At 39.6% G+C, this 27,549-nt stretch overlaps 1 protein-coding gene across 1 annotated transcript in view; it reads right to left on the minus strand.

Annotated features, from left to right (window-relative positions):
* Positions 1-350: 350 nt before the first annotated feature.
* RALYL (RALY RNA binding protein like) overlaps positions 351-27,549 on the minus strand; it is a 187,815-nt gene continuing 160,616 nt past the window's right edge. Inside the window, exons 4-8 of the mRNA XM_059836359.1 lie at positions 19,029-19,076; positions 15,059-15,222; positions 14,323-14,403; positions 5,171-5,284; positions 351-604 (exon numbers count right to left, since the gene is read on the minus strand). Coding sequence (XP_059692342.1) covers positions 351-604; positions 5,171-5,284; positions 14,323-14,403; positions 15,059-15,222; positions 19,029-19,076 — 661 coding nt within the window. The remainder of the gene's footprint in view (positions 605-5,170; positions 5,285-14,322; positions 14,404-15,058; positions 15,223-19,028; positions 19,077-27,549) is intronic.

Here is a 27,549-nt window from a genome sequence, read left to right on the forward strand (position 1 = left end):
GCAGCCTGTAGAAGATACACATGGAAGACAGAGACTGGGAATTATGGGGGAGCACATGTTTACTAATGAGAAAGTTTTCCATTCTAGAATCTTACTTGATTTTGAAATACTCCAGTTAGGAAAACATGGTTGCTTCCCCCCCAATCTACATTTCATTAAATGTAAAATAATAAATGTAAACCAATCTAAAGTACATTTCATTTCCTTTCTAAAATCACCAAGTGTAGTAAAATATATTTTTCTTGTTTATCCTCAGAGGGGTCTATGCTTAAGCGATACTACAGTGTATGAAGAATGTAGGACTAGGCACTAGTTACAGAACATCACAATGCTGTTGTGAGCTTTTTTTGTTATTCCCAGATTGTTGGTTCTCTGTGGTTACTTGTAGCAACTGTATAGACAGACATGGCATGGTTATTCCTTACCAACTCATTGCTGCCATCCTCATCAAAATCCTCCTCTATCCCATCAGTCATCTCTTCTCCATCCCCATCTGCATCTGGCCCTCCTTCAATTGGCTCTTCTGTAGAGTTATCTGCATTCTCTGATATGCACTCCTCTTGAATCAAATCAGCATTATCTTCCATTTGTTTCTTTTGAGCTTCTGTAAGGAAAACATACTCTATAGAAATTCAGTAGCCTTCCCTATTGGTGGCAAAGAAAAGTGTTTTGAGGAAGAAACCTAAGCTTCCCTTCTCTGGATGAGCTAGCTTTGTAAAAATCAGTGTGTTAATATCTACCAGGCCAATATGATCAAAACCCTTGTTGCCAAAATTAATGCATAAATCAACTATAGTACCAACATGCTCATCTATCCCATGCGGTGGATGAAGGCTTGATTTACCAGCAGATCCAGGTTTTTGATTTTCTGGACTTTGCTTTGCCCTGGGAATCATATTGGCATAGTCACCATACACTTATTTATCTGCAGCCAGTGAGAAGTACATAAATCTCTATGCTTTGAGAAGCAAAAGGCTGTTAATTGCCAATAAGTGAACAAGGATTTGCATAAATTTGCTGTGAATATAGCTCAACAACCATACAGATAATCAACAAATCCTTCTAGACAACTGAACTTATTTTTATAGAATAAAGTAACAGCTTCTCCACGTTGGTATAATGTGCCGAGGCAACTGGAGAATGCCCCCCTCCAATTACTTAAATATAGGTCTTCCTATGATTTCCACAAAGCGGTGAAAAGAAAAACCATTTCCATGGAGGCCCAGAGGATCTGTTCTGGTTGGCTTAGCGCAGATAGCTGCATTGTTGTGATTATGTATTGCAAGACTCCTGGATGTGCTGAGGGATTTCATCCAGCCAGCAGAAATCTAGAGGAGGATTGAGGGAGGAATGACAGAGACAGACTGGCCAAAAAAGTGGTTGGAGGGATCAGAGTCTTATTCCTATGCACATCGGGAGTTTAGATGAAAAGCTTTATGTAGTCAAAGTGAATTTGGGCCAGAGAATTGGTTGCCTGTAGCTGGAATACCAATGTCTTTTCAGTCTGAGTGTGACAATATCCACCAATGATCATACCATTTCTTTCTTTGTTAGATTGACTGTTCTGTAACACTAGTAGTGCATCACCTATCTTGTTGGACAGGCAATGAATCTGCAGATTGCCTGTGAAGCTCTATATTTTTCATCTCTATGAATTTATTATTATTTTACTATAAATTACTACCAGCTGCATATAATATTCAAATCTGCTCACCCTTTTCGGTGCCATAGCCTTAAACCAAGACATTTGTTTTTCCTTCTACCTCTGCACATTTATTTTGCAACTTACTTTTATCTCTTCAGTCTTTGTTAGTCTCTAATCCCTCATTTTCAAACTCATTTACTGAAGACACATAACAAGAAAGCTTTTTTCCCTTAGTCACATAATTTCTTCAGAAAGATTCTTGGACTTAAAAAATAAAAAGTCATCTTAGGTAACTGCTTTGACAGTACTGTAGTCACGCATATTAGTAGAAGATTCAGCCCATGGAGCCTCATCATCTATTGGTAAGGTGCTCTATCAATACCATGCTAGTTTTAAGTCATTGTGTTACTTGCCTTACTGTGCAACGAAACATGGATTGAATCAGCTATGCCTACTATGTCCTGCCCCATCACTTTCTGCTTCAAGCCACTGCTGAGATTAACCCAGGTGTGGCAGTAACAACTGAATCAACTTTGGTCAAGGCTTTCAAAAATGGTTCCTGAAACTATGGACTTCATACATTTAAATGGGAAAACTTTTAGGATACAGCTGCAAAAAAATGAGCTCACTTACTTAATTGCCTGAATGAGAACGTAGACTAGGTTCTTCAGAGGAGTCTAAAATACCAGCTCAGCATCTAACTCTTTTGGGCTTTTCTGAGAAGCTAAACTTAAGATCCTACTTTTCAGCACCCATCTCTGATATAATAGGGAGAATATTCTAATCTAACAATTTTTTCACATCAGAACAGCTTCTTATCCCTGGCTTCCTGATTCAGATTTTTACAAAGGAGCTATTCCTGCAGTTTCCCTGTGTACAGGAAATCCTCTTATCTATATCCCCCTATTGGAATCATCAGGGGTTGATAATAGTGAAAGACAGAACATCAGCCGTTACTGTAAGGAGAGTTTTCATGCAGCTGTAGAGCAGTAACCAATGTATGCACTGAGCTTGTCCAGCTTGTCTGTTTAACCTGTCACATTCCTCCAGATGTATAACTTTTAAGATCAATAATTAAATATTCTTCATGAAAGTGATGCTAACTTAAAAAACCAAAAGGGCAAGATGATGGTTTGATTTTTGTTTTGTGTAAACGAGACATAGATCCTCTCTCTGATCCCAGTCTTAGTGAGGCCACACCTTCTGGCAGAGGAAAGTAAGAAATAATATTGCCAAACCATAGAGAAGGAACAAAATTGTCTCACATCTGACACCATAAATTAAATAGTTCAGCTACTGATGTAGCCTTATCTTAAACAAATCTTTTAGCGGAGGAAGCAATCATCTGCGAAATAATGCCCCAGGCTGCAAAACCCTCTTCATCAGCTCAGGAGACTTAAATGAGGAACCAGATTTACTGGTGTCTCTGAGGTATTTTTTCTCCTCACACCCTCTGATGAGAGGCAAAGAATATGGCAGACAGGTTTTGCACCTGATGTTTTAAAACATCAACAATTTGAAACCAGTTTTTAATCTCAGAGGAGATTATTCATTGCTTGTCTTCAAAAGTATGATTCAATACAAATCAGCATTTTCGTCTTTGAGCTGATTTCTATTTAAATGAGTTCACTATAGTCCTTTAGCAAAAGTGAAAATTGGATATCAAAGTACAATGACATGCAGGTTGTTTTGCATAGTAATGGATTTTATATAAAAGCTTCCTAAAGTAGGGATGCGCCATCTCAGAGCATTTCAGTATACAAGTGATTCAATGGAGTGCCTTGCAATTACATCTTCACTGATTATACCAACTTTTATCTAACTTGCATAAAGTACAAAATAGAATATAATGAATACATATTGTGTACAGGTCTCCTAAAAGAGATAATCACACTCTGTACTAATGGTTTACCTTAGACTTGGAAAAAAGCACTCAACTTATTTTTGGGGTAAACTATAACAGTTGAGGGATTAGTCCTTGTCTGTCAACTTAGAAAATGATTGTAAACAAAAGGTAAGTTTTTTTAAAGAGCTGTTTCTGTTTGGTTTTTTTGTTTGTTTTGTTAACTGCAAAATGTTTTTCTGTGGTGTTCTGCCCTAGGAAGACATTCATTAGAGTTATTTCTGAATGCCAGCAGGAAACTTCTGGGTTCAGGGAGATACCCCTGCAACAGATCGGCAAATAGGGCAGGCACGGGAACAGGAGGGATCTAGATCTAAATATCTATTTTGCTTGTGTCAGGTTCATCAACCTCAACTGCTAATTCCCACCAATGATTTTGACATTCTTGATGGAGCTCTCTTTATGTGTCCTGTTGGGTCTTTTCGGCTTCATGTAGCTGATTGGAGTTAGGCAAGGGATACAAATCTGAGTGTCCAGACACCCAGGCAGCTGTGGATTTTGAGGCAGAATTTCTTTCATACATTTCACACAAAATACATAGAAAAAAATTATCAGAGAATGGAGGGGAAAAAAAGTAAGAACATTGAGGTTTTTCATGAGATAAAGCTTCCATTTCACTGCTGGCTCTCATCAAAATCAACTTGCTAGCACCCAGCTCCTGTACACAGATATACCATATGATTTATAAGGAAATAGCCGATGAAATACCAAAGACAGTGGTAAGAACTGAGATTGTTTTCTATATATACACCGTGGTGAAAATACAACCCTATAAATCCCTTGTAACTGCTCAGTATGGCTTTACAGTGCTGCCAGGTGAGCTCATTCAGCTAACAATATGATCACTGCAATGGCAGAAATAAAGATCTTGATTAAATTAAAAAGCAGTGTTGGATTTTGTCATTCCCAAGGTTTGCCTTAAAACAAAACATTTCAAGCCAGAGAAAAGCTAAACTAGAGGTGCGGCTGGTTTTACGGAGATGCCACAGCTTCACACAATAGCTCAGGTTGGAAAGGATCTCTGGACTCTCTAAGTCCTACCCCTCTTCGAAGCAGGGCCAAACTCAAAGTTTAGTCCAGGTCCATGGGGGCTTGGCCTGATAAATTTTGAATGTCTCCAAGAATGGAGCTAGTACAGTCTCTCTGGGCAACCTGCTATACTGCTTAGTTTCATCTCTTTTCCTTATATCAAACAGGAATTTTCCTTGTTGCAACTTGTGACTATTGCCTATTTCCCAGGCAATAGTTCCGGATATAGACCATCTTATAATTCTTAATGTGGATAGCATAAACATCCCCAAGGTCAACAACCTCTAACTTAATTCTGTGCAGTCAATTTTTTAGTGATGTTTTGTTTCCCGAACCTCTAGTAAGAATCTTTTATTTTCTTTTTTTTTTTTCCTACTACACCACAGAAAACAATTCTTGAAATGATGTTGCATGCTCTGTGAAGAATATTAGTTTATCCTCCCAACAGTTCTACCTGAGAGTTAATTTACCTTGCTTCAGGCCTCCATTATGTAGCAAAATTTCTGGAAGGCTTCTGTTCTCTTTGGTCTGTCTGCTTGACTGATAACTAGGTTCTAATTTAATTCATGTGACAACAAATCGCTTTCACCTACCTGCTTCAGCTTTTTGCTGCTTTTCAATCTTTTCCAGTCTCCCTAGCAAGGAGTCAATTTTTGTTTTGATTTGGGTTAATTCCTTCTTGATTGTTTGCAACTCATCTGATTTCACTGTGGAAAGAGAGCAAAGATGCAAAACATGAAATAAACTATATTTGCAGCCCCCCATGAACAAAACATGCTCTTTTTTCTTTCCTCTGTAGTACAAAGTCTACTCTCATTTCTGTCAGTATGAACGACAGAACATTGTTAGTTAAAAATGCTGAATCCTGGGAAATCACAAGATCCTAAACCCTATTGGCAATGGGTTACGTGAGGTGTATTGCTCTGTAATAAGCACTTCAGGCAAAACATCTCAAGGGTGTTCTTAGTAAATCCAAGTAACTTTTACTGAAAAACAGCCTACAGTGAAAGAATGATTCAAACATGACAGACAGTTCACAGTCTTGCAATGCTATTTTGCTGGGCTACTTTGTAATAATAATAATAACAATAAAAAGATCCCTCACAGTAGCAGTAGGTATTTTTCAACAAGAGTGACTGGTAACGTAAATGCTAGGGAGCCAGGAATGAAATGTTATATTCTAGTCAACAACTTCATTGCAATAGAAGGTGTTAAGTATTATTGCTTCAAAAGCTTTCAGTATGGTAATTTCTTGTACTTTTTCCAGCTGTGGGTAACATACGAAAATATTTCTTTTTATGAGCACATCCAGGGACATGGAGGCAACGCCCACAAATTAAGAGCTGAAGTTTCCAAATCTTTGTTGCGTTGCATTGCTCTTCATTTTTGTGCATTATTGCAGTCTTGCTGTCTAACGTAAGAAGGAGTAACTGCTTTGGAGGTGTTTTGGCTTCAGAAGAAACAGCGCTGCAGCACTCATGAATGCTGTCATTATCATGGCATTATCAAGACATGTTTTTATGCTCAGAAGGTAGTCCAAACAGATCCACTTGCCCCATCTGTGCTAGGATATTATGGTGAAAAGGCGAAGAGGAGAAAATAGGAACCCTGTGTAAGCATGAGAAAATAAAGCCATTTATAAAGGTCAAGAGTAGACAACACAGCTGCCACTCTTACAACTCTTGTAGGAAGAAATGGACCATCCCCTTAAACTGTGAGGGACTGGCAGTGGAAAAGCACTGAGCAGTATTACTCTTCCATCCTTACTGCTACTGAAGCAGGATGTGCACTGACTTTGGGGTGTATATCTGGAGCAATGGGAGGGCCCTTAGTGAGCCTGGGAAAGGGATGTTCTGACATGGAGAAGGATGTGTTCCCTTTCTGTCCAAAGAGTGTCCTGGCTACATCTTGCCTTATCAGTCCTGTTTATTGATTCATGGACATGTATCTCATCATGGTGTCTCATGGGTATTTTTTATTGGACAGCCAAAATCTGATGACAAAGTGTGCAGGCAAGCTACTGCCTGCTTCAGTGGTAGTAAATGAGTATGTGTTTGCTTTTAAATCAGCCTTATTGCAAACTTAGAGCACATTCACTGAGGCTGAAACCAAGGCTTTTTATCTTAGAGTTTGGGTCATGTGCATTATAGATTTGACAAGTCAGCTAAAGGCAGTAAGTTGCTATATGGTGTAATGAACTTTTTTTAAAACTGTTTAAGCACATGCTTGTATTGAGAAATTGCATATCTCACACTATCATAGGCTGAAACCCCTGATCTTCTACTGAATGAATGGTAGGCCTTAGAGAACAAAGCTTAAAAGTAACCATTGTGCTAGACCCTTATACAGTATGTATTATTTGATGGAATTATTCAATATATTTATAGAGCAAGGCCTTAAAATGTTCTTGGAGAAATAGCGGGTCACTGTCCAGTCCCCCAGATCTGTAACAAAACATTAAGATTCTGACAACTATATATTTAGAAGGTTACTGTTTCCCTGGGGGCAGTGGTTGGTCCGTGCTGAAGTAGCAAAGTGGTGCAGATTCCAGGGTAAAATGGTGTGAATCTGTCCAACGGGGAATGCTAAGTGTCTGCAGCAGCTCGCTATGAAGCCAGCTGGCAACAGATCCTGTGCAGCCTAGCTGTTGTGTTAGAGGTGGTCCCTTGACTGGAAAACAGCAGGCTTGCCAGGGCTAAAAGGTCAAAAGTAAGAAGAGACACCACAAGGACCTAATGAGATTTATTCCCAGTCTAAAAAGCAAAGCAGAAAACATTCGCACTTCTGAATTGGTGAGGAAACAGGCACATACGTAGGACTACTGTCCAACTCAGGTCAAACCTTCTGCTTCACAGGGGCTTCACACAGCATCACACTGAATCACACAGAATCATTAAGGTTGGAAAAGACCTTTAAGATCATCAAGTCCAAACATCAACCCAACACCACCATGCCATCACCTCCAGTGATGGTGACTCCACCACTTCCCTGGGCAGCTTATTCCAGGGTCTCACCACTCTCTCAGTGAAGAAGTTTTTCCTAATATCCAGTCTAAACCTCCCCTGGTGCAACTTGAGGCCGTTTCCTCTCATTCTATCACTAGTCACTTGGGAGAAGAGACCAACACCCACCTCTCTGCAACCCCCTTTCAGGTAGTTGTAGAGAGCGATAAGGTCTCCCCTCAGCCTCCTCTTCTCCAGACTGAACAACCCCAGTTCCCTCAGCTGCTCCTCAGAAGACTTGTGTTCCAGACCCCTCACCAGCTTCGTCGCCCTTCTCTGGACACGCTCCAGCACCTCAATGACTTTCTTGTAGTGAGGGGCCCAAAACTGAACATAGTATTCGAGGTGCGGCCTCACCAGTGCCGAGTACAGGGGCACGATCACTTCCCTACTCCTGCTGGCCACACCATTTCTGATACAGGCCAGGATGCTCTTGGCCTTCTTGGCTACCTGGGCACACTGCTGGCTCATATTCAGCCGGCTGTCAACCAACAACCCCAGGTCCTTTTCTGTGGGGCAGCTTTCCAGCCACTCGTCCCCAAGCCTGTAGCATTGCATGGGGTTGTTTGACCCAAGTGCAGGACCCGGCACTTGGCCTTGTTGAACCTCATACAATTGGCCTTGGTTCATCGATCCAGCCTGTCCAGATCCCTCTACAGAGCCTTCCTACCCTCAAGCAGTTCAACACTCCCGCCCAACTTGGTGTCATCTGCAAACTTGCTGTGGGTGCACTCAATCCTCTCATCCAGATCATTGATAAAGATATTAAACAAGACCGTCCCCAAAACTGAGCCCTGGGGGACTCTGCTTGTGACTGGCTGCCAACTGGATTTACTCCATTTACCACAACTCTCTGGGCTCGGCCGTCCAGCCAGTTTCTAACCCAGCGAATAGTGCACCTGTCTAAGCCACGAGTCGCCAGCTTCTCCAGGAGAATACTGTGGGAGACAGTGTCAAAGGCTTTACTAAAGTCCAGGTAGACTTGTGCTCCAGACCCCTCACCAGCTTCGTCGCCCTTCTCTGAACGTGCTCCAGCACCTCAATGATTTTCTTGTAGTGAGGGGCCCAAAACTGAACACAGTATTCGAGGTGCGGCCTCACCAGCGCCAAGTACAGAGGCACGATCACCTCCCTACTCCTGCTGGCCACACTATTTCTGATACAGGCCAGGATGCTGTTGGCCTCCTTGGCCACCTGGGCACACTGCTGGCTTGTGTTCAGCCGGCTGTCAATCAACACCCCCAGGTCCTTTTCCGCCTGGCTTCCCTGTGGTGTCTCAGTAAGAAATCTGTTTGAGAAGAAGAATGCATCAGGCGGAACACAGACACAACAGTGGAGATTCAACAGCAAGCAAAGATGCTATAAACAACTGAGGAGCTTTATTGCTGCCTTGCAGGATTCCCTTATGCCAAAACTATTTGGTCAAACTTTGGTCAGGGAATCTGCAATTTATCATTCACATTTAATAAGGTCATTAAATAGGAGATTCCATCATACAATCAATCACTTCAACACTAAAATGGACTGAGAGAAAAAAGGGGAAAGATTTTAAACAAATCTGCACAAGAAGTTCCAAATTTCCACCCTGTTTCCAACATTGCAATTGTTTAGTTATTTGAGTTGCTTATTGTCTTAATTTGCAGGGAATTGTACAAAATCATTCTCCTAGAGGAAATCCACTCTCAGTTATGTTGTACTGGGTATTTCTGTAGTGAGCAGCAATTACTAAAGACAAATTATGAAGGGTGCTGATGAACAACAAGCTGAATATGAGCCAGCAATGCACCCTTGTGATAAAGAAGGCCATCAACATCCTGGGCTGCATTAGGAGTGGTGTTACCAGGAGGTTGAGGGAGATGATCCTTCTCCTCTGCTCAGCACTGGTAGGCCACATTTGGAGTACTGTGTCCAGTTCTGGGCTCCCTCGTACAAGAGGGAATGAAGAAGACAAAGCCAGACTCTTCTCAGTAGTGCCCACTAACAAGTCGAAGACGATTGGCATGAATTAAAGCACATGAAATTCCATCCGAACACAAGAAAAAGCTTGCACAGGCAGCCCAGAGAGGCTGTGGAGTCTCCATCCTTGGAGATATTCAAAAGCCATCTGGACACAGCCCTGGGAAACCTGCTGTAGGTGACCCTCCTTGAGCAGGGCAATTGTACCAGATGAGATCCAGAGATCCCTTCCAACCTCAACCATTCTGTTATTTTGTGATTCTGTGGTATAGAGCTTGGGAAGAACTTCAGGCTTTTTAAGCATAGTGTTAAGACAAAAACAAAACGTGAAGACTGTAAATACTGTACTTCAGGTGTCCTGCTTTGAGTATATAAATTCTCCTTTAAAACTTCATGGATTTTTTCTTTTAATTGATCTCAGGCAAGGAATAAAGCAGTTGATAAACATGAAGCCAGAGCTGCATATGTCCAAAATATCTGTTCATCTGCTTTTGAGTAATAGAATAGGAAAATAAAGTAGCTTACTGCTTTTTTTTCCTATTAGCAGATAAGCAAAGGCCAGCAGGTGACAGAAATGCATGTATTGAAAGGGAAAGAAATTACTAATGAAATTCTTCAGGCACTGGCACCAAAATGGCTAAATATCTTCAACAACTTTGATGGAAAAAAGTAAATAAACAGGTGAAATTTACTGGTGACATGAAATTAGAAGGTATCATCTATTCAGAGTGAACTGGAATGGAAGGAGTAGTCAGGTGATTTTAAGGAATGCTACATTAGAAAAAAAATGAAACGCAATTGCACTGAAAAAAAGTCCTGCACTTGATTGACTAACAGCAGAACTACTCTTTATGTGGAAGCTCATCAGCTGAAAAAGACAGTAACAGAATTATCCTTGGGTGTAGTTGTAGTGTCAGGTTGACAATAGGCTATCACTATAATGCAGCCATGAGAAAGAAAATGCAGTGCTAGGATGTGTCAAATGATGTATTGCTGAAGATGGGGAAGTACAATGCCAATGTACAAGGAGCTGGTGAGAGCTCATCTGGAATAATGTGTGCAGGTTGAACCACTGAGTTCTGTCAGGTAAATGGGGAGAAGGGCCACGAAGATGACCATAAGAATGGAAAGCATGTAGCGTGACAGAAGAGTTCTGCTTGTTTGCCTGAGACAAAAGAAGGTAAAAGGAAATAAAACTTTATACTGAGACAGTGTTGGCACAAGAAATGGATATGAACAAATGAGGATCAAATTTAAGCTGGAAATTAGAAGAAACAAAGACAAAGACCAAACCCTAACTAGCTTTAAGATGGAGTTTAAAGGATTAGATGATGTGGCTACTTGCAACAGTAAGGAAATAGATTCAGTGACCCTTTCCTCTGCCAGGAATACAAGAGCCTTCCAGAATGCATCTTTCATTGAAGCATCTAGCACCAAAGGAGACAAACTGAATCCAGCTCAAAACAAGAGATTTAAAATTGAGGTAAATCACATTTTTAGAAATGAAAGTGCTACTGTTGAATTACAGCTGTATTTGTGAGACATTTTTTGCCATAACTACAAATTGATGCATCCACAAAACATGATTCAGATTTCTTTGGAAAGAAATGTCATGTATTTTTATCAAAGCCCTTCATGTTTAATGTAAAATATTTTATCGTATTGTATTAGTTTAGATTTCACTGAAATATGGGTTAGCTGATGAAGCAAAATATAAACTGTGCGAGTCAAAATGAATTAATTTCAAGGCACAATTCAGTACATATTGTAACATCTTAAGTGTCTACTCCTTAATCTCAAGCACACAGGGTATAAAAAATTTGGTTAGTGTTTTTCTCCTGTTTTCAGATGTGTAAAGTGAAAATGCATACTCCAAGAACTTCAGTTTCTATATTGTCAGAAAAAGTTAGTTTTTCCCAGTTCTAAATAGCAATCTACATCTGCTGCTTCCTACCATTAACATGAAGAACTACTGTGTGTAGTTTCCACATCGACATGTTTCATTTTGTGAGTTATTTCTGATAATGTAGAAAGGTTGTTTTATTTTTTTCTAGTCTTTGGAGTTAAAAAGAAAACAAAATATTGTCAACTGACCCTTGAAAAATTATAGATTCAGACAAGAAATCAAATCCTCTTAACCCATTTTGTGTTTTGGAAGCAAACTTAAAACATACTGCTACTTTTTGGTAGAACAAGAATTTATTGCACTGGAGGGCAGACATTATTTTTGCAGATGTACTCATCACTGAGCAAGGCATTTTTGATATTGTGTTTTTATAACATCTTTGCTGTGTGCTACAACAAACTTCTGTCTTTGGATTACTGGTTTTCAGAAGTGAGTCCCTCTAATCCTGATCATTTCAGTGAGGGGTCCCCTGTGTTCTGACCTTTAATACTACACGTATGGGTTCATTTTCTGGATCTAATCTGAGTGCGGAGAACAGCTATGAGAACAGTTACGCCTATGAGATTTCTACTTAAATCTGAAAAGTCTGTTAGGGGATGTGATCTCATGAGAGTTTTGCTATTTGGGGGTGAAATCTTTCAAGCATAGGCAATACCATTTTGACATAGTTAATTCTGAACCTGCGATTAAGCTGGTTTATGGTCTTGAATTTCATTAAAACCCAAAATAGCTTCCTTCCCACAAACTATGTTTCTCCTTATTGAAGAGATCTTTTATTTAACTAGCAATAAATTACAATTAGAATCAACAGTGCATTGGTTCAAGGGATTCGGATTAGCAGCGTAGCGTAAGGGGCAAGAAAATATTAAATTGCTTCATTCCACAATTCAATATAACCAATTTTTCCAATAAAATGGCAAAAGAAGCCGCAAACCACACATTCTCTACTTTCCAACTTGAAACCCCTAAGGGAATGGCTTAGTTATTTCTCTGACAACCGTCTTACCATAAGCTGATTACATTCCTGTCCAAGTCAACAAAATCATGTTTCTACCTTTATGATGGGTTGGTTGGACTTGACAAAAAGGGAAGTAATTCTATGGGGAAATCAAGCATGAAAGTCTTTATACTGTGTGTCTGACTCCTTTTAAAGGTGTGCTGCATGCAGAAAGAATATTTTCTGCAATTTATTCCAGCATGATAAATGGTCTCTTCATTTGTGTTCCAGTTGTGATTGTAAAGAACTGCGGGTGGAAACACAAGAGGGGTCAAAATGTCAGCCCATGTTTTTAGTGATGCATCTTGCAGCTCTCCCTTCAGTGCTAAGGAGCTGCATCCAAAGACAATCTTGTCACCTGGAGCCCTAAGACTGACACTTTTAGAATTCACATCACACCTGAATACATTGAAGGGTACTTTCACCAGAGCATAACACTCGCTGTTAGGATCTCTACAATCCTGATTGCACTTCCATTAAACAATTTACAGGTTCTGCAACATTTGCCATGTTATGCAGGTGGTGTTTTGGAGGTCTTCTAGCAAGTGGCTTTGGGTACTCAGACTAGGGTTGAATCCTATAATCTACGTTATGCATTACTTAAGTCCTGACACAGTACTATGAAACATTTTCTGAAATGCAGAATAAATAATAAAGCAAATTTGATGTTTATTCTGAGGAACAGATATCTGTATGTTAATGTAATATGCTCTGTCCCATTCACTACAATGAAAATCCAGATTTCTGGGTGAGAGATTTCTGTGACATCTATTGGGATATACCAAGGTCCTCAGCTCTCTAGAAGAATTTTGGAGTTATTCTTGTTCTGGACAATGAGAAATATATATAAAAAAACTTATCTGAAAATAATTAATCTTCACAAGGTAAAGTGAGTCCAAAAAGCCCATTCTTATTACACCCTGCTTTAGGACAATTAGTGAGTTGAATGCACTGATGCTACTGACTTTTCATATGGATAAGTCAACAGTAAAGGATGAACAAAAGAGATCTAATGAATGAATCTGTAAGTATATATACTTACTAAAGTTTACTTTCACTGTGTGAAAACCCAAAGACTCAAGGGCTGGAAAAGGCTAACAAAATAATTTAAATTAAAGTCTACTACTACTGTATGCTTTCTTTTAAATTAATATAAGGAATCATAATTCATTATTTAAAGTATTGTGGAAAGGAAAAAAGTAGCTATGGACAAGTGCATTAGTTCAAGACGTGTATGAAAATGTCTAGACTCACGTTCATCCTCCAGAGAACAAAGGAATTGTTGCTACTCCCAGACATCCTCTTAGGGCATGAGTGAGCTCTGTAATATGACACCTAAATTTAGATGTCTTCCTGTGTGGTAGGTGTCAAAGCTCCCATTATTGCTAATGGGCATCTAGCCAATTCATGCACTGGAGACTTGTGTGTGATTTGACTGTACAGCCAAGAGAGACTCTCTTTCTCAGAATTTCACCCTTTCCAAGGAATGGCCTGAGCTCCTTGTTCCTCAGTGTAAAACATTACCTTTTGCTCTGTTTATCACATTTCCATTCTTTCAGTCACAAGCATATTTATTACGTGTTTTCTTTCAAGGTCTTGGATGCCACTGGTTCATACAATAGGATCAAAAATGTATCCTAGTGGGCTCACTAGAGGTCCATCTTCTTTGTTAGATGCCAGTGTGTGAGATTTGGGTAGGTTATTCAAGCAGAGAATACAATTGGCTCAAGCTGATGACATAATTAACCCCTCTTCCAGTAAGGTGCAGTGTTGGTGAATTCACTTATTTCATGGTTGTAAGACAGCATGAAGCTTTGTTGGCCAGTCTGGTACTGCAAGTGTCTTATTGAAGTCTCTTTATTCTTTCTAATATCTGATCCCTACCTGATCTTTCTCTTCCTCTTCCAGTGACGCTTCCAAGGACAGTATCACTCCACATAAGGGGCAGGGGAAGACAGGTGGGTGCTGAAAGATGCATGGAGAGGAAGATGAAGTTCCCAGGATAACACTACGGGGTGGGGAGCTTGGTGAGCTTGGAGGAGGGAATGCCGATTGTTCATCAGCCCTTCTAAGGCCAACTCACTAAGGAAGGGTTAAATAATCCCAAGCTGCCAATACTGTTTTGCCCTCTGTTTAGAACAGGCAAAGACACTTTGCCTCTTTCTACCCTCAGAAGAATCTGGCAAAAAAGGCACACACAACCCAACCTTCCCGTGCCCACCCCCCCCCCCCCCCCCCCCCAAGCTCACATACATTCCTCAAGTCTCAACAGAAACCAGTCTGCCTCTGTCTATAACAAGATTATTAGCTTTGCTTTATTATCAGCTTTTCACAAGACCTCATGGTGCATAAGCAGTCAGGATGATAGGAGATTTTAAACAGGCTTCTTTTGAGGCCAAGGGAGTGATCTGTAGGTCAAATGTTGTGGAAGGGATTTCCTTCAAAAGTTACATCAGTGTGCTCTTTGACTTGCAGGAAAGGCATGGCAGCTTTCGTAATCAAACCAGTTTTTCAAGCTAAAGGCTGAGGGTCGGAAATTACTACAACAGACCTGCTGCCTGCTTGCAGAAATTACTAGGATCATTGTTTCAATAATATGCAACAGATATGAACAACTCACATCTGGATCCTGAGGAAGAAGCCCCACTTGAGGTGGATCGTGATGCTCCTTTCATGGAGAAAACCCCTTTGCCTCTGCGAGTAGTTGTCACAGCCACACGAGGACGTTTCAGCGGAATCACTGCACGGGGTGGTGGTGGGACACGGCCATGGTAATCAAACAACCTAGAAAAGATTAAGTCAGCTGGACTCCATAAAACCTTCTGTGATTTCATGTCATGGAAGCCCTGTTAACTAAATTTTCATGTTATCTTTGAGAAAATTACCCTCTGAAACTGTAATCACTTTATATCACAGTCAAATTAGATTTCAAGGACCTATGCACATTAAGTGCCGTGTTCAGATTTCAGTCACAGACCAGTGCATAGCTCAGATTTTTTGCATATTTTAAATGAGGGATGTGTTATGGGACTCTTATTTGCAGTATGGAAAATCCATAACCTGCTTTCCACAGGTCCACACTGTTTCAATGCACACAACTAACAGCAGTACATTTTGTCATGGTGACATTTCAGCTCCTTTATTGCATGCATGGCTTAAATTCTAGTTTTCTATCTGCTACCCCTATAGAAAGAAAAAGAAATTAACTTTTCTGAAGCCAACCATCACCATAAAGAAATATCCTGCAGTTTATAAAATAGCGAGAGTCTTTATAGTGAGGGACCTGTATGTCCTTCTGAATGCACAGAAAAAAGATCTCAGCATATGTTCTCTTTATTGAAGAATGAATTGATATAGAATCACTAAAATACCCAAGCATGCTTAATAAAAAAAGTCTTGTTCAAACCAAAACCACTGCAGCATGTAGATACTCAGAGAATTACCACTACAGTCAATAAAAGATACTCTACAACCAAAATGAACTAGTGTTTCCAAACAGAATACCCCAATTCTAAAAGCACAGATATCAACAGCAGCTAACTAACCTGTGTAGAAGAAAATAAAGGCAGTAGAAAAGGTTGTCAAAGCTACAGATATATTTAGAACATAAAATCTGTGGGCTCTGAATACAACAGGTCAGGAGAAGAAAGTTCAGAAAATTACAATTTCTGTATCAGAGACTGAAGCAGAGGGACAAGCAACATTCTCACAAAATCTTCTTGAGTTTCTTTCAGATGATATTCACAACTAGTAATTATGGAAATTTATAACTGCATGTTTAATTTTCACAATTCTGACTACTGTCACCCAGCTGGGTGGATAGATACACATTTGAAAACAGACACACAAGAAACAGTAAATCACTCACCACAGTGTCTAACAGCATACTGAAAAGGAAGCAGAAAGTCTTCTAGACCATTTTCTGGCAAGTAAAAACCTAATGCTTAAATCCCAGGATCCTTAATGTTGTCTGTACCATAATCCTACAGACAATATAACCAGCTCCCTCCTTTTCCATAGGTGCCTAAAAAATGTGTCACAGACTTCCTGTCACCCCCACTGAACTTGAACTCCATGGCCTTGGATATTCTTACTGAATAAGCAGTTTCTAGTCATTGCGAGCATAAGTAAACAATTGTGTATGGAGATGAACACTAAAACATTTTTGGGACTTCTAACAGAATTATTACTGTTTGTTGTCACTGATCATTTATTATCTTGGATGATCTGCTGGTTGGTCACAATCTCCCATTTGACATTACTGGAACAAAATATTTCAGAAGAACTGCAAGCTATTATGCAAAAGATCATTACGCAATTACTCCTCCAAAGGTGATTTTTTTCTAGCTTCCAATAGTTCATGTTTAGATAATGCAGTGAAATGCAAAACTATGCTTCCTGTTTTAAAATATATAAAAGGACTGTTATCTAATATTACTATTATTGCTTTTATTTTTTAAATTATGCAAAGCTTTTGGGCTAGGTATTTTGTTGCACCAAGTTGTACATATTTCAATGATATGCTTTCTTTAAAAAAATGCTTCCTTTTATCAGTTTTGAAGTACTCTGCCTGCTTTCCTTGTGCTTGTAATATGAGAAATGATAAACAGAAATGCTCAGTTCTAAAGCAATTCTTTGTCCCAATAATCACTAATGTGCATATAACTACTTTTCTTTCACCCACCCTTCTAAATTGTGTAGTCCTGATCTTGTCAATCTGCCTTCGTACAGATTTTATTTTACATCACTAACCATTATTGTGACCCTTTTTTGACCTCGCTAATGCTTTAGTCAAGATAAGATAGGTGTATTGTCCCTTCAGGAAGGTTGAAAAATTAATGAATATTAGAAAATAAGACCTATGCTTTAGGATAAAATACAGAAGTTCAGAAAGTCCAGAAGTTCAGAAATTCAAAGAATCATGACTATATTTCTTAGTTTATATTTCCTACAAGCATGTTGATCGTACATCAAACTTTCCACGGGATTTTCTTTTCCATGCCTACCATATAGAGCTTTTCGTTTTCCACTTCCATTAACTTGGATCTAACAGAGACCCTTAACATCCTAAGCTTTTTATGTCAATAGATCAACATGTCCAGCCTTGTGAGGCCAACCTCATATTTGGGTTTTTGATGATAAAACTTCTGCTGTCTTAATCCTGAAAGATTTCAAAATCAGAAAATTATACTATTGAATAAATTATGGACACATTTCACTATCAGCAGTTTTCCATAAGAGAATCACCAAGATAGACACGAGGTTCCACAGAAACAACCTTTAATGCCCCATAAGTATTTCTTTTGCTGTTGAAATGTAACCATTATAGTTGTTCATTTGTGCTACCTATAATATACAGAACTAGGGAAAAAACTCAAGACACATAACTTTGATGTTCAGGTGGCACAGATTAGAAACAGTACTCTAAAAACATACAAATCCACTGATGAAATTCAGAGCAGTAACCTTGGAGAAAGTAAACACAAGCCTGTGGAAGTTAACTTTTTACAGGATATGAGCTGCTCCTACTGTCAAGGCTGGACTGAGCAGGATTAAACTGCATTGATGCGTTTTACTCCATATGTTTACAGCTTGCTATTTTTAGCTCTGTGGACAGAGCTAAAGTGACAAGGGAGCATGGTCATTTACACGCAAAATCAAAATTAGTGGCTCGAATTGAATCAAACCCAGGAAAAAAAACAAAAACAAAGAACATTGTTTCTAAATTTTTCCTACAGTGTTCCTAAGCAGAAAGGTACATAGCACACAGTAACTTAACTTCAGGGTGTAAACCACTCCTCTGCTATTGTCCATTGCTTTACATAAAAGAAATCTCAGATTAGAAGAGGTTGGTGGAGCAATGTTTTGTTCCCCTCTGACTCACTTGGCCTGTGCTAAACCAGGCTGCTGTAATGCAGAGACACAGCGCTGCTGCATCACCAGTTGTTATCCATGGTCATCCATGTTAACCCTGTGTTGTGGTGATTCTGCTATATCTGAATGAGCAAATTCCCACAGTGCTGAGCTAGGCTGCGCATACGTACTCAATGCACAAGTCTCCAATCGCTCAGGTGTCCACATTTCTTTTCCTCCTATAGAAACACACATGCTGTTCACCTTGTGGTCTTGCTTCCCTCAAGGTCCTCCTAGACTTCTAAACATTGTTGAAAGACACATTATTCAGGAGACATTCGACGTCTTTTCATACACATGGATGAAAAGACAAAGACACAAGTGTCATACTGAAGAATTTTACAGCTGCTGTATGTTCCAGTGACAGTAAGCCTGGAAGAACTCTGTAGGAAGAAACACTGAGCAATTAAACTAACATTAAATTGTTGAGCACGAAAATGCCCCAAAAGCTCTCAGAGAAGATAAGACCAAAAGAGCTGTTTAATGAGCATACATTTGGTGGTGGTAATCTTCTCTGTTTGTGATATATTCAAATAGTCTTCTTCTGATACACAATAGAAATAATGAAACGAATAATGTGTAAAATCAGAACAGATCTGTCTAATCAAATGACATGATTACATTATAAATAAACAGTAGAAATGGTGTAGGATATACAAAAATATAACCACACATACCGATTGTAGAAGTCGTCTCTGTAGTAATCATAATCAAAGACATAACCACTGTGGAAAAACACAGAAAAACAAGAATGAACTGGTTTATAGAAAAATACACGTTGATTAAAACATTTGTAATAATATTGACTTACTTTCACATTCCAAGCCCTTTTTCAAAGTTCTTCCACTTTTTTCCTCAACCATACACTGTACATTACATTTGTCAATGCTGTCATAAGCTATCACTGTAGTATATTTGGAAATGTGAAGTCTGGGGCAAGCAGAACAATGTAAACAGTTGACAGATAGAAAGGATTTAATACAGCGCAACACCTCTGTAATTAGAGGATCATTATAGTGTAATTCTCTGTGTGATCAAACGAAGTGAGCACTAATACTGAAGCTCTTTTCTTTGCTGGGCTAACATAGCATAATCAGTGGACTAGGAAGACTGTTAAATACATGAAAGATTGGTAAATGAGTGAGTAGCTGAGCAGAGATAAGACAATGAATTTGATTTCTGAGAAACATAAAAAGGGTTGGACTGTTGGTCCTTGAGTTTGCCAAATCTTCTTTCATCATAAAGAGAAAAGGAAAAAAGTTAGGAAGATGAATGATGCAAGCAATAATGTGGTGAATGGGGTGAAATCCAGTTGGTGGCCAGTCACAAGTGGAGTCCCACAGGGCTCAGTTTTGGGACCGGTCTTGTTTAATATCTTTATTGATTATCTGGATGAGGGGATTGAGTGCACCCTCAGCAAGTCTGCAGACAACACCAAGTTGGGTGGGAGTGTTGATCTGCTTGAGGGTCGGAAGGCTCTGCAGAGGGATCTGGACAGGCTGGATCGATGGGCTGAGGCCAACTGGATGAAGTTCAATAAGGCCAAGTGCCGGGTTCTACACTTTGGCCACAACAACCCCAGGCAACGCTACAGGCTTGGGGATGAGTGGCTGGAAAGCTCCCCCGCAGAAAAGGACCTGGGGTTGTTGGTTGACAGCCGGCTGAAGATGAGCCAGCAGTGTGCCCAGGTGGCCAAGAAGGCCAACGGCATCCTGGCCTGTATCAGAAATAGTGTGGCCAGCAGGAGCAGGGAGGTGATCGTGCCCCTGTACTCGGCGCTGGTGAGGCCGCACCTCGAATACTATGTTCAGTTTTGGGCCCCTCACTACAAGAAAGACATTGAGGTGCTGGAGCACGTTCAGAGAAGGGCGACGAAGCTGGTGAGGGGTCTGGAACACAAGTCTTATGAGGAGTGGCTGAGGGAACTGGGGTTGTTCAGTCTGGAGAAGAGGAGGCTGAGGGGAGACCTTATCGCTCTCTACAACTACCTGAAAGGGGGTTGCAGAGAGGTGGGTGTTGGTCTCTTCTCCCAAGTGACTAGCGACAGGACTAGAGGAAATGGCCTCAAGTTGCACCAGGGGAGGTTCAGGCTAGATATTAGGAAAAAGTTCTTTACTGAGAGAGTAGTGAAACAGTGGAACAGGCTGCCCAGGGAGGTGGTAGAGTCACCCTCCCTGGAGGTATTCAAGGAGCGTGTGGATGTGGCATTGTGGGATGTGGCTTGATGGGCATGGTGCTGTGTGTTGTGGGTGGGGTTTTTTTGGTGTGGGTTGTGGTGTGTTTTGTGGTTTGTGGGTGGTTTTGGTTTTTTGTGGGTGTGTGGTGGGTTTTTTTTTTTTTTTTATGGTTGGACTTGATGATCTTACAGGTCTTTTCCAACCTTAGTGATTCTGTGATTCTGTGATTGTGTAATGTTACAGAAGTGCCTTTCTTCTCAGTTTCAGAAGGGAATATACACACCAATCTGGGAAAAGAAAGGCACCATCAAGGGAAACAAATATAGGTAGGAAATTGCAAAGGTCCAGGGGAAAACTCTTTTTGAGCTGTCAAGTGCAAAATCAATCCTAGATTGATCTTTCTAGTTTTGCATTCCATTAGCAACTTTCTACTTTTATGGTAAAGAAACAGCAATGAAGTCTATCTATCTCACACATCCAAAAAAAGAGAACCAAAGAGCTAATAAATTATCTGCACAGAAAAGTCACAAAGGATTTGTACTCTGTCTGATGAAGGACTAGTAACAAACCCTACGTTTTTCACTTGCCTGAGAAGGACAATTATGAATAGTAAAGGTTGAGAGGCATGAAGAAACTATCGCAAAAAAGGAGATTTAAATAAGAAAGCAGAAAGGTAGAAAGGAGAGAGTTAGAAAGGACAAAGCACCGAAGAAAACATTCATAGAAAATAAAGGGAGATGAATCATGGTAGCTACATATTACTGAAGTTTGTCTTCACAGAAAATGGACTTCTGGATAATTTCTGCTCTTGAACATTGAGCAAAATGTCTTCAATTTTTTTTTTTAGTACATAATTTGAAGAATGGGTCAAGAATTTTGGAGTTCTTTGGGTTTGTTTTTCCTCATCATTTTGATTTCCTCATCAAAGGTCTCTTTCCCCTTTTCTTCTTTTGCTAAGTCTCAGAGGTTGACCACTTAAAAGGGGGAAAAAATAAAATTGGCAGGCTTAAATTACCTCAGTAGTCGTTTCATCCCAGTGTTTTGATTTTGAGGGCTTGCAGTTTCCCTTGTCTGCAACTGGCAAAAACATCTATCAAAGAAGCAGGAGGTCAGGGAACAATTTCCACCTTTGCCACATCTGCCTTGAATGCAAGTGTCCAAACCTCTAGTGACAGGCTAAGTTGTACTGTCTACCCACATAATACCGGACCAGCAGTGAAGATCGTGAGACTCACCAAGTGAGAAGAACAACTGTAGCCCTGTTGGTAATTTATTTGAGAAAAGAAAGCCCTATATGCATTTTATATGAAACACTCATTAAATACAACAGCCCTGGGAGACTAGAACCCAGCAGCAGGTAAGCTATGTGTGGCAGAGAAAGCAAAATAACATTAAATAATAATAGTTACACCTTGTATAGCGGTCATGTTTCTGCATCTTACCTTAATACCAAACTAGAAAAATTTTCTATGCGACAGCTCTTATTTTGTCTTTCACTCCATAGCCAGGCTACATGGAACTAAGAGGTAGCAGGCAGGAGACCTATTATTTTATTTACAGCTATTCACAGTTTTCTAGTGTTTTTATTTAGGTGAATGGTTAATAGATACAATAAGCCCATACTTAATATACAATTTGTGTTTTTACATAGAAGATAGTGGACAAATTAAAGAAAAAGGATTAAATTTAAAAGTCCTGTCTCATGAAACATTTAACCTGGAGTGACATTAATTTAATTTGCATAAAGACCAGATAAATTCAGTTTTTCAAGGTTGAAGACCATGAAGCTGATGAAGAATAATTCATTTTTATACCAGCTAGAGTAAGGCTGAAGGGCAGCTATATTTTTCTGTGACAACTCAACTCTGGCCCATAGGACACAGTAAGGACTGCTGGCCCTTCACTGGGCTTTCGGAGTGTGGAACTTACTTTTCATATACAAATGCCATAACAGAGACGGCTCAAAGCCATCCCCAGGTATGGTGGCCCTGATGGGGCACAGGACGGAGGGAGGTCTCAGGCAGAGGTCTGAATGTGCTCAGGAAAAACATGAGTAGGCTTGAGAGAGGGTTGGGTGCTTGGGAAAGGCTCACACTCACAGGTTCCTCAGATGAGGGTATTCACAGGCTGTGGAGGTTTTGGGTAGGGAAAATGCAGGAAAGTGTTTCTGGTGTGGCAACCGATTGTTTCTCTCCCTCCCTACTTCTGCTCTCACTCTGTCACAGTACCACTGAGGAGATCCTGTCGCACAGATTCTTCATGTAGAATAACTTTATATTGTTAAAAAAATGTGGTGCTTTTTTTTTTATTTTTTAATTTAGTGTAACATCTTGGATAATACTTCTCTTTTGAGAGAAGCAGTTTTGCATATCAGTCAGCCCCTAAGAATTTCATTCTTTTATTCTGTTCCTTGTTCAGGTAACTTCTGTCTTGAAACTGAACTCTGTTTTTTATGTTCCTTCAGCTTTGCAAATGACAGTTTCAATGCACATGGTCCAATGCTTATCTGTGGGACCAGAGCAGGAAAAAGTAGAAGCACATTTTGGGATCTGGTTATCACATGGCAGTGTATGAATTCTTGTAAGTTTTTATGAGTAGCTTATGTTAGTTACCTTTTAAAAATATTTCATTGCTTCAGAAACATCTGATACTGTTATTATTTCTTTAATTTTCACCCAGAGAAACCCCAGCATTTTTCATATAATGTTTTACAGCTGAAACCATCTAAACAGCTCTGCTACAGGTGTTGCCTCTAACCTTAAAGTTAAGGCGCTTTACATTTTTGCATGGTTTAGTTCAGTAGCATCCATTGCTACTGAGATAAGTGGTAACTGCTGGTATTCTGAATGTTGCATGACAGTCAGCCTCTGAAACAGGCATACACATAGTTTAAGCTGCACCAAACGTTATCCAATTTGTCCTTCTTATCCACCTCTCTGCCAAAAGGTTACTGACCCTGTGGCTGGGGTACGAGATGGAAACATACTGTGGCTTCTAACTGTGCCACCTGCCAGCAGAACTGACAAGCTAACAGGAGCTGATTTGCTTACATTTCTAGTCTGAGTTTATTGTAACTGAAAGCATCACAATTCAAGGGCATTCCTGTTAATTAAGTTCCATGTCCCATGATATGGGTGTTGGGGGCTCCAGCAGGAGGTGGGGAGGGAATCGCTTTCCTCCCAGGCCATTTGGGATCTCTCTGCATTGGCAAAAGGCATTTCTGTGTGGAAGTACCATTTATATGGAGTGGGAAAGAGGCATTTCTGCACTTACAGGGACTCCTTACCTGGGACCACTGGCAAAGATGTGGTAACACCTACTTCACCCTCGAGGTAGGAACAGCACCCAGAGATGCTAGAGGTGGATGGGCTGCTATGAGTGCTCAATAGAGCAAGGGACTCAATTCTTCTTTACCTTTCCCATTACTTGAAGAAAGTTGACTGAACTCAAGTGTTGGTCATGGATGAAAGACATTTATCCTTCCATGCTATCTATTAAAATAACAGAAGGGGAATGGTACTGTAGGACCTTATCTGTAGGCGTTGACCCTTATGGAGTAAGACAGGTAAAGGAGGGAAGGAGGGTGTTTTTAAAGCTTTCGGAAATTTTGATGTGGATCCTTCTCTATATCCATGATCTGGGTCTCTCTCTCCCTCCCTGAAATTCTACCTGCAGCTGTGGCAGCACAGGCAACACAGCGGCAACATACTGCAGCTCCTGCAGTTAAGTGTCCTTTGCTGTGACTGCTGAGTTAACAGCTCACACGATGCAAGACATCATGTGAGACCCTTAGAGGTCTGGGGTTTTATAAAGGCAATTCCTAGTCCTCTTGGCTGTGAAGTAGTTGTGTTGCATGTGTACTGAAAAGGCTATGAACCAAAGACAATGAAAAGAACCCTGACCTAGGAGAAAAAAAGTCTTCTGTTTCTCCAACCGATCTCACTTAGCTTTTTTCTTTTTCATTCCTTTTTTTTTTTCCAAGTTGAATGATGATGTTTCATTCGTACTAATATGTTAAAGAAATTATACTGTGAAAGCGACCAGTATGTCTCTCTGTCTACAGCCGTAATTGTTCACACTTATGCATGCCAAGGGACAGACATAAGCTTTGGTCAGTGCTGCAGTATAAAACACGAAGCAGAAAATTACACAGATAATCACTGGCACTGAGATCAAGGTGACTGCAGGGCTCTTAACCTCTTGAGATATATTCCTTAGCAACCCACCAACCTGTGTTAGGGAGGCTGCAGGAAATCACTCGCACGGTGTTGAATACCAAATACTCAGCAAGTCAGAAGCAGAGAAAGGTTTAAACGAGCCTGTGAACTAGTGGAGTCAGCGGTTTCCTAATGGCATTGTAAACAGGCAGATTACTTACCGACAAACATATGCCATCACTGCAATATTAACAACAGAACTGTGTGCATGATGCTGCTATTAAAATGGAAGACAGTAAAAGACACTGTAATACTCACACTGAGGCAAAGAAAACTCATCAATGATGTGTGTTTCTGTTAAGCAAAAGTCATGTTCCTTTTTCTGACCTAGTATCACCAAGTCAATCTTGTATGAGCTGTCTTTTATAGCTTCACTTCACTTAACACTAAGCTTGCTTTAATTTGTGTGTGCCTGAAGAATAAAGGATTCCCCAAACCCCAGATTTTCAGAGTTACAATGCTGTACATATTCAAATTTCCTGTGCACGTCAGTTGTTGCATGTGTGTCAATCAGGCAAATGCAAAATTATGCTTCTGCAGCTTTGAAATAAACCTATGGATGCTATTATTTCTTTATTTTGCTGACGATATTGTATATCGAAAATATATTATTACAGTGTAATCTGTCTTATGTTCTGTGTTCTGTGCCCACAAAAGGTTTTTAGAAACTAATGATCACGTCCTGTTTTAATTTGCTTAGCTCCAAACACTGGTGAGTGTAACTGACTTCAGCGGAGCTATTCTGACTTTAGAAGAGTTAATGCAGAACAGAGCAGAAAGAGCTTTTGTTATTTTCACGGCAACTAGAATTTCTGTCTTGCATGTGAGTCACCCTTAGCTAATATCTTTTTTTCTTTCCACAGGTGCAGAGATGTATTTGTAAATCATAAATGTTGACAAACCAGACATAATGTATCTTAATTCAATTCGTAGCACTATCACCATTTATACTGTCAATTGCTTCTCTGTTGTCAGGGCTGGATAAAAATGTTAAATATAAAAAGCAATATTCCTTCAATCAAACTTTTTTTAGGAGGCACATAGCAACCTAATGGGTGAAACTAGTATTCCAGTCACTTGTAAAATCATTTCTCTTGTCATGTAAAAATTTTTCCTGTTAAGTGCAAAAGAGAATCAGTCTAAACTGACACGATGTTAAAAAAAGGGTGTGGGTGAGGGTAACTACGTGATTTAGAGAATAAGCATCAGGATATGGAAACTTTCCCCGTTAGAAAATCAATCAGATGGCAATGACTTTCATGAAAAAAAGGTGGAGATTTCAGACTCCTTTTCAGTGGATGGTTACCTACATTCCCCAAAGACATGAATTAAATTGGTGGGCTGAAACCCATCTTTAATTTAGAGATCATTTGATTTTAATTAAGACTGAGGATGCTGACAGAAGTGGAAGGACACTTCTGTTTTGCAGTTCAGGCTGTATATTCTGCAGAGAAATAGAAGTCTCCAGAGCCTGCTTTTTGCTGACATACTTACTGTCAAAAGACAAATTTTGTCAGTCATTCCTTCATCTAGTATATTCTTGGAGGTTTACAGCAAAAAAGAGGGAGCCAGAAGAGGAAAAGTAATTGCAGAAAAGTATTTTACATTCATTTCCATAACGCAGTTATGAGGGCAAATAGGTATAGTTAAAAACAAAAAATAACCACCAAAATCCCCAACCACTTGTCCCAAAATGCCCAATGACTGAACATAACCTTCTATTTGTATATTTCAATTACTCATCAATTTTCATAGTACTTTTGTAACCATAAATTAATAAAAGTTTTATTCTAATTCTACATGTTCATTCAATTAATAAGCACAAGATAGATTTATTTTTTTTTTCCCTGAGGTGGGGGAGAAGTATGGAGTCAAGTTTTAAAAAGTACAGCAAGGAATGTAGTACTGTAAATGGAGAATTTTTTTCTGAAAAGTTTTTGGCAAATCTAATCTGAGGAGGTACATTTTGTCCAAGCAAGACACGTATACATAAACTAGCTGACATACAGTACTCCATTTTCCAATAAAGTATCTTTCTGCAGGCACTAGGCAGAATTTATTTGCAATATGATTAGGCTGTATTTTTTTCTGTCTTCAGATACATCCCTTCTTTCCCCTCATCCTGTCTCCTGAAAACTATTTTTCCAATGAAATGTATTTTGGTAAAACTGTTGAACTTACTCTCCAACCTGAATTTTAGACAAAACTTGCACAAATACTTAAAGTTGCATATACGCAATCAGATAATTAAATTACTTAGACACTTTCCTGTAGAGGATTAGACAAATCTTGTGAAGCAAAGGATAGCAAAGATATCAAGATCAATATTCAGACTCTGGGGATCAGCTGGTCTGGGAGTTGTTTATAGCAGCCAGACAGCACAAGTGATGCAGGGATTTCAAGGCAAAATTTAGCCGTAACAATTTTCTGTACAGCAAAGTGCTATTAGGATTACTCCTAATAAAAACTACTTACTGTGGCTGCAGGGACAGTCTATGCTTAACACTGTTAGCCTGATGCTTTTTAGAAACAAAATAGTAGCCTTTGTATGTAAAGAAACCTGAATAAATCTACTTAATGTCTCCCTGACCTTTCTCTTCCTGCTGTTAAACTATTTTTCTGTCATCTAAAGTAATCTCCAATTACTTATGTTTCCCATGGGAACATTTTATAGTAAGGTAATGAAAAAGCTTTCCAGTCTCCTAACTAGTGGCCTAACCATTTCCCAAGGTGTCCTTTAATTGTATAGAGTGACTCAGAAATTCTTGATGTCCATACGGTATTTTTTTTCTTATTACAAGAGT

This window comes from Gavia stellata, chromosome 3, assembly GCF_030936135.1.
Source record: "Gavia stellata isolate bGavSte3 chromosome 3, bGavSte3.hap2, whole genome shotgun sequence".
NCBI classification, from domain to species: domain Eukaryota; kingdom Metazoa; phylum Chordata; class Aves; order Gaviiformes; family Gaviidae; genus Gavia; species Gavia stellata.